Here is a 7,341-nt window from a genome sequence, read left to right on the forward strand (position 1 = left end):
CGGCACCGGGAGCGGCGCCGCGCCGGCACCGGCACAAGGAGAAATGGGTGAGCTGGATCGGAGCGGCACCGGAGCGCGGCACCGCACGGCGCTGCTTGCACCCCGCTCTTGTCCCCGCTAACCCCATTGCACCCCGGTGCAAATCCCCTTCTCATGCCCCCATTTCACCCTGCACCCTCCTGCCGCCGCCCTGTGTGCAGCCGTGCCCACCCCGGGCCCTCAGCCACATTTCGGCCATTCGCAGAGTCCTGGAATCACTGAATGTGCCCATTTGGAAGGGATGCATCACGATGCAGCTCCTGGCTCTGCAAGGACACTCCCAACAGTCCCGCCCTGTGCCTGAGAGCATTGTCCAAATGCTTCTTGAGCTCAGACAGGCTTGGTGTGGGACCCCTTCCCTGGGGAGCCTCCTTCAGTGCCCACCCACCCCGTGGGTGAAAAGCCTTTTCCTGTTATACAGCAGAAGCCCCCCTGTCACAGCTTCATGCCATTCCCTCCGGTCCTGTCACACTCGCACTCCAGAAAGGCTTCATGGACTTCTGGCAGCACAGAACCCAGTGCTGGATTCTCCCAGAACATGAAGGCTGTGTGGGGGTGCTGGGTGTCGAGGTATTTTGTCTTTTAACACTTCTGTTGTTTTTCCCCACCAGGCTGCCACGGCCCCGCGCATCCCATCCACACGGCTGGCGCTGCACCACTTCGACACGAGCTACAGCCTGCACCTGGGGGCCCTGTGGCCCTCGGTCCGTGCTGGCCTGCTCTGTGAGCAGAAGTACGGGGCCCTCCTCAACAACTTCGCTGCTGCTGACCACGTTCCTGAAGAGCTGGAGCTGCTCAACGCCACCGATTTCATTTCCGAGGCCCTCCAGAAGGTGCAGCAATGGCAGCGGGGCACGGCTGTGGGGGACGCGGCCACAGGGTGCCAGGAGGGCTCTGGTGAGGGCAGGCCTGGGGTGCAGGCAGAAATGGTGGCACAGGCAGAGATGTCCCCACCACTTTGCACCTCCATCAGCTCCAAAATCAAGTGTTACACCTTCCCCAGGGGTGACATCACGCGCTTTCGCCCTGCACGGTGAGACGTCCCTGACTGACCGCCCTGGTCTCTGCCAGCCTCAGGGGCTGCTTCCATGTGTCACCATCCTCACTTCCAACTGCTCTTTTACTTTCTTTTCCTCTCCAACATTTGCTTTTGTTGTGCAAACTGATGATTTCCAGGCCGGATGGGCTGGGGCTCCTCGACTATTACCTCATGGATGCAGCATCTCTCCTGCCTGTGCTGGCACTCCATGTGCAGCCAGATGACTTTGTCCTCGACCTCTGTGCCGCTCCGGGTGGGAAGACTCTGGCTCTGCTGCAGACTGGGTTTTGTGGTGAGTGGGGATGGGTGTTCCCTTGTTCCTGTGTGTAAAGCAGGGCTGGAGCAGTGTACTGCACCCATTCATGCCTGCCCATTAATGATTGTGTGTGTAAGCTGGAATCAGGTGTGTATCTGCAGAAGTGACATTCCAGTGTGCCTGTTCTGTCCTGTCAGGGCATCTGGCAGCCAACGATGTCTCCATTTCCCGGACAAAGAGGCTGCACCAGATTCTCCATAGTTATGTCCCCAGAGAAGTCAGGGACACTGTGAGTGTCACATCCTATGACGGAAGGGACTGGGACCAGGTGAAAGGAGGCACTTTCCATAAGGTATGTGTTGGGAACTAGTGAAAATAAACCCATCAAGTTCACTTCCCTCCCTCCTTCTCTTTGAGGAAGACAGCAGGTTATCCTTCCATATAACTGTGTAGTTTTCTGTAATCATAAATGAAGAGGAGGAAGACCAAGCCACATAAGGAGTAATATTTCCTCCTGCTATCCCTTCCTGCAGAATCTGGTGCATATGTGCATCTAGAGTTGTACCTTTACTTGCCTGTGTAATACCCCTTAGAAATCATGTTCTTGTCCATCACCTGGAAGGAGTTAAATGTGAAGATTAGATAATTCTGGCTTCTCGGCCATGTCTAGCCACAAGGGATGGGTTTGGTGTTCAGGGGCTGGGTTGGGTACTGTGGGAGGCTGCAGCAGCAATGCCTGTGTGTGCTGCAGGAGCATTGCCAGGGACATGCACAGAGCAGGGACATTAAATGAGGACATGAGTTAGTGCAGGATTGTTTCCACCATTTTCACACATTCCCAAAATGCCAAAGCAGCCAGATGATTGCAGTTCAGTGTGGTGCACACCTGTGTTTGGGCACTGAGGGCTGCTGGCAGGGGTGGAGGAGGTGGGCGTGGGGCTGGCTGCAGGAGGGCACTCGCTGAGCTTGACCTGTGCAGGGGGCTGAGGTGGGACCTCTGCTGCTGCAGGTGCTGGTGGATGTGCCCTGCACGACAGACAGACACTCTGCCATGGAGGAGGACAACAACATCTTTCACAGGAGGCGAACCAAAGAGCGTCAGATGCTGCCCATGCTGCAGCTGCAGCTGCTGATGTGAGTGAGCTCGGTTGTGTTGTGTTCCCTGAAATCTCTCCTTACTCTGTCCCCAGCTGGGAAACGTGGAAACCATGTGTAGTTTTCTGGCAGTAGTTGGAACTTGTGAAATCACAGTAAGTGTAAGAAAGTGCAGATGTTCTTGGTCAGATCACCAAGGTCTGACCCCCTTTGTCCTTCTGTCCCCAGCAGAAGCTGTAGGATACAGGGAGAAGGTCTAAGGAGCAGGATGGGCACAGGTGTTTTGGGTGGTGATCTCCTGGGTCCTGGCAGTCAGCCTTGGAGGATTCCTGAGTGCCCACCTATCCCAGGACACGGGAGGACATGTGGTGCTGGGAAGGGCCACAACTTGTCACTGTGTGCTGTGGCAATAAGGAAGCAGATTAGAGAGTCCCATGGCAGAACTGCAAGAATCTCTTCCCCTGTACTTATATCCCATTCCTTTGGATGTGACTGCAGGATTACACCTTCCAGCTGCTCTGCAGCAGCATCTCCCACGTTAAATCCTTTATCAGTATGAGTACTGCTTGACTCTTACACTCCTCGTGTTGCAGTGACACAGACTGCCGAGCCTGTGGAGTTCACTGGGGTTGTCTGTCACTTCCTATGAGTTCCCAGTTTTGGTGGGTGGGGATGTCCCTCGGTGTCCCTCCTGGTGACCCTGTGTGTGCTCCCCGTGCTGCAGGGCTGGCATCCTGGCGGCCAGGCCGGGAGGAGCTGTGGTGTACTCCACGTGCTCGCTGTCCCCGCTGCAGAACGAGTGCGTGGTGGAGAGGGCTCTGGACGTGGCACGAGCCCAGTTCAACATCACCCTCCACCCAGAGGACTTGAGCCACTTCAGGACGCTCTTCCAGGACACCTTTCGGCTCGGGGAGCTTGTCCTGCCTCACCTCACAGCCAACTTTGGGCCCATGTATTTCTGCAAATTACGTCGCGTGTAGAAGGGGCAGCAGAGTCTGTCTGTCTGCTGTCAGGAAATAGCCCAATATTTAAGGGAAAGCAGAACTGCTTTGTATTTATTTTTCTTTCTAAAATGTCCCAAAGGAAACCTGCTTTTTTACTGCAGACATGGGGAATAAATGAGGAAGACCTGCTGTGGTGTTTTCTGAATACTTATCTGTTTGAGACTGAGGTGTTTAATCTAGGAAAGAGAGAGAGGTTTTATCAGAGGGAGCAATTTATCCATCTGTGTGGGATGGGATAAATGGCCCTGCTCTCTTCCTCCTGTCTGACTGCTTTGATCCTGCATGAGCAGGTTTGGGTTAACAAACACCATCTGGGGATCTCAGCCTTTCTGTCCCAGATCTCACCATCTGCATAAATGAGTTGCATCTGTCTTTGCTTATCTCCTGCCTTCAGAGAGAGCAGCCTGAGGTCCTGAAACCAGTGGCTCCTAGGAGTGCCCCTCCTGTGGGGTTGGAAATGTGCTTGGGATGCTGGAGATCTGGTGCTGTGCAGAGGCCAGTGACTGTTGCTATCCCTCACAGCTAGCAAGGCTGTGGGTAAGTGTGACTATTCCCATGCTAGATGCCATTTAATGTCCAGTGAGCAGGTGTTTGTATGATTTTGAGTAGTAACTTTTTTTCTAGAATCATCACCATCAGTGAAGGATTACTGGAATTTATCATGGGAGTTGCTTAATAGTTAGAATTTTATTTTTGTGAGCAAATTACAGCGGTAGGAAGCGATGGACACAGCTATATTCCTCATGGGGCAGCACATAGTTCCATCCATATGAAGTTACTGCACTGCCAGCAAGAAAATACTGTTGAACTTTTGTAATCCTTTCTTCTCAGCACCACCCTGCTTCTGCAGGAGGCAGCACTGGTGGAAATAGGGGTGGTGAGCCCACATCCACGGCCACCCATCCTTGCTGGAAGTGCAGTTCCTAGATTTACCACTGCTTGAACCTATCCTAAGCCAGTCCTGCAGGGTTCCTTACAGGATCTGTGTTTATTGTTACGGAGAGGGGGCAGGAGGTGGCGTTTCCTTCCTCCCACCCTCCCCGTGCAGTCTGTGCGCTGCTGGTGGCAGTCGTGCAGCACTGTCCCTTCTCCCTGGGGCCATGGTGTGACTATGGCACTCTCCTGCCACGGCTCAGGGTCTCCACCTCCTTCATGAAGCGCAGGCACAGCTCCTCCTGCCACGGCAGGGCCACGCACTGCACGACCACGGGCATCCCCACGGCTCCTGACACAGCCTGCAGTGGGGGCACCAGCAGTCAGAGGCCACCAGGGACCCCTTGCACCTCCAGCAGGTTTGGGGAGCTTGGTTTAGGCCTCTGGCTCATCCCACAGCCTGGGGAGGTTGGAGTTTGAGCCCTGTTAGTGTGCTGGGCAGAGGGAAGGCTCTTGCTCTTCTCTGATAGAAATGATTGCCAAATCTTGGGTAATGTGTTTGAGACACCTTCCCCCACACACACCCCAGCCAGCTCTGCCTTGAGCTGGCTTGTAGGCAGATCCCTTGTCCTTCAGCAGCCTCATTCCTGACCCATGCTCCACTGATAGCCTGAGCCTGGTTGAAGGCAACGTGGAGAAGGAGGAAAGTGCAGTGCTGTGGGCTGTGGCTCCCAGCACCTTTGCTGCATGACTCCTTGCTGCTTCAGCCTGCCCAGCCTGTGGGAGATCCTTTAGTCCTCCCAAAACTTAGTGACTTACCTGTTGGGGGCTTGGGAGAGCAGCAAGGGGTGTGTTCAAGGTGAGTTTGGGGATTAGCAAGGGGTGTATAAAGAAGATACAATTTTTTTTTTGCACCGTGCCCATACTGATGGAGATATTTAGGAGCTTCTGATGTAATCAGAACTGTTACCTGAACACACTTCAGCAGTCTCTGCTCCACCATTTCCCATACCTGTTTCAGTGCCCGGTCCCAGGGGTCATCGCAGCATCCTTTGTAAAGCTTTAGCTCTTCCTCATCCGCCTCTGTCACGCTGCTGACAGGGACAACCCCGGCGGGGAAGTTCAAGACATTGTACAGCATTGTGGAGGAGATGGCACCTGAGAGGAGCAGGAGAGGATGTCACAGCCTCCTGCCTTCAAACTTACACATTCCATATTCACTGAAGCCCCTGAGAACTGTGTCTGTCTCCACCCGCTCAGAGAGCTCTGTGTAGTTACTTTGCCTCCCTAATTCCCATGAAATGCTTGGGTGGGCAGTGGAGCTCCATGGTAGTGGGTGTTTCCCTGCAGTCTCTGCCACTGTGTTTCTCTGCCCTCCTGGGAAGGCCCCAGACTCACTCACCGAGGAGTTTCCTGGGGTATCCCGTGGCGAAGGCAGGCCCCAGGACAGGGCACAGCACCACAGCCAGCTGCAGTTCCTGCCACTGGCTGATGAACTGGGAGCGGTACACCTGGGGAGGAGAGGGGCCATGGCCATGCCTGCAGCCTCTCAGCCTCCCCAGGCACAGCTGAGGAGGCAGCAGCAGGCAGAGGTGCTCAGGGGATGAGGCAGAGGAGCCTGTGTTTGCCCCCACTGTATGTGGCCAGGAATCTGAAAGGTCCCACTCCGGCCATGCCCACTCCCAGGACAGCCTTCAGTGTGCCTGGGCAGGAGCACTGCAGGCAACCACTGAAGTTCTCTCTGGGCTGACTCAAAAGCCCATCCACCCCATTCCTATCATTCCTTGTGCCTTTCCTTCCATCCTGTCTCCTCCCCAGCAGCCCCTCCCCTGCACAATCCCTTTCCAAACCGATGACTCCCTCTGACCTGGTGCTTGCCACAAAGCCTCAACTTGCAGCATGATGTCAAAGAGGAAAGTCCTCAAAACAAACCTGTATTTGATGCTGGTGATCCCACATCTCCTGCACTGACCTGCAAGTGGAAATCATAGCAACATCTTTAAGCTGTAAGAGGAGGAGGAATCGCTTAAATAGTCCTCTGGGTTGATAAGCCCTGGTGATTTTAGCAATTGCTTGAAACAATACAGCTTTCACAATCTTCCTAAAGTTTCCTTTGGCATCTGGCCAACAAATTAAGCAGCACATGTCTGGAAGTGCTGGAAAGAAGGTTTTCCTGATGGGCCTGGATTTAATACTCATCTCCTCCACAGGCTTCCTGCAATGACCTTATCCATTCAAGTGCCCCATTCCTGTCAGGATATTGCTAGGGGCACTGAAGCCATGTCCAGCAATGAGGGACAGCCCCTGCAGAGGGCAGATCACAGCCTGTGTTGTGAATCCAGTCCCCCCCCAGCCAAGGACACCTGGAGGAGAAGGTATCACCCATTTCCATGGACATCCCTGGGGACAATTCCATCTTACCTCATTCCAGCCATGGAGCTCAGGTAGTCAGCCAGGCGGGGAAACTGGAAAGGTATGAGGTTCCTTAGGGACATGACAAGGGGCTGCACTGACTGGGGTCACCCCAGGAAGCTCCTGTTCCTGTCCTGAGGGACAGGCACTCACCAGAGGTTTAAGAAGCAGAGCCAGCAGCTTCTTCACCAGCCTTGGCATCTTGCAGGAATTCACCAGTGGTTTCAAGATTGGATCTACAATATTTCCTGTGCTGAGAGATGACAGGAGGATGGGGTCACACCAGAGAAGCTGTTTGCCCTTTCTCAGAGACCTGAGTGTTGCCTGTGCCATGCTCATGGCGTGGGGATGGAGGTGTTGGCAGCACTGCTGCCAGAGGGCTCCTACTTACAGCATATCCAAGAAAGCACGGCCTCCATCAGCAAAAAATGTCTTCATAAAGAGTTCATTCATGACATAGGGGATCCGAGGGGGAGAGAAGGGCACCAGCTGCACCAAAACACAAGGTTATGTGGCAGCCTGGGGATGTGAATAGTTTCCAAGACCCAAATGTGGATAATCTTCAGAGGCAGAGAAGCATCTCCCTGGGCTCCATGTGCCAAGAGAAGCCCTGGTTCAACCAT

General features: G+C 54.1%; 2 protein-coding genes across 2 annotated transcripts in view; one reads left to right on the forward strand and one right to left on the reverse strand.

Annotated features, from left to right (window-relative positions):
- Window positions 1-5: 5 nt before the first annotated feature.
- NSUN4 (NOP2/Sun RNA methyltransferase 4) lies at window positions 6-3,584 on the forward strand (the record flags this gene model as incomplete). Its single annotated transcript, XM_014307886.2, has 6 exons — window positions 6-47; window positions 651-1,072; window positions 1,216-1,370; window positions 1,532-1,686; window positions 2,344-2,468; window positions 3,154-3,584. Coding segments are annotated over 6 exons (1,155 nt in total), but the record flags the coding sequence as incomplete, so codon positions are not given.
- A 958-nt stretch (window positions 3,585-4,542) lies between these two features.
- LOC102032780 (vitamin D3 hydroxylase-associated protein-like) overlaps window positions 4,543-7,341 on the reverse strand; it is an 11,161-nt gene continuing 8,362 nt past the window's right edge. Inside the window, exons 9-15 of the mRNA XM_005423180.1 lie at window positions 7,110-7,207; window positions 6,872-6,971; window positions 6,728-6,771; window positions 6,239-6,278; window positions 5,709-5,817; window positions 5,319-5,464; window positions 4,543-4,668 (exon numbers count right to left, since the gene is read on the reverse strand). Coding sequence (XP_005423237.1) covers window positions 4,543-4,668; window positions 5,319-5,464; window positions 5,709-5,817; window positions 6,239-6,278; window positions 6,728-6,771; window positions 6,872-6,971; window positions 7,110-7,207 — 663 coding nt within the window. The remainder of the gene's footprint in view (window positions 4,669-5,318; window positions 5,465-5,708; window positions 5,818-6,238; window positions 6,279-6,727; window positions 6,772-6,871; window positions 6,972-7,109; window positions 7,208-7,341) is intronic.

The sequence above is a fragment of the Geospiza fortis genome, unplaced genomic scaffold (genome assembly GCF_000277835.1).
Source record: "Geospiza fortis unplaced genomic scaffold, GeoFor_1.0 scaffold333, whole genome shotgun sequence".
Taxonomy (NCBI): domain Eukaryota; kingdom Metazoa; phylum Chordata; class Aves; order Passeriformes; family Thraupidae; genus Geospiza; species Geospiza fortis.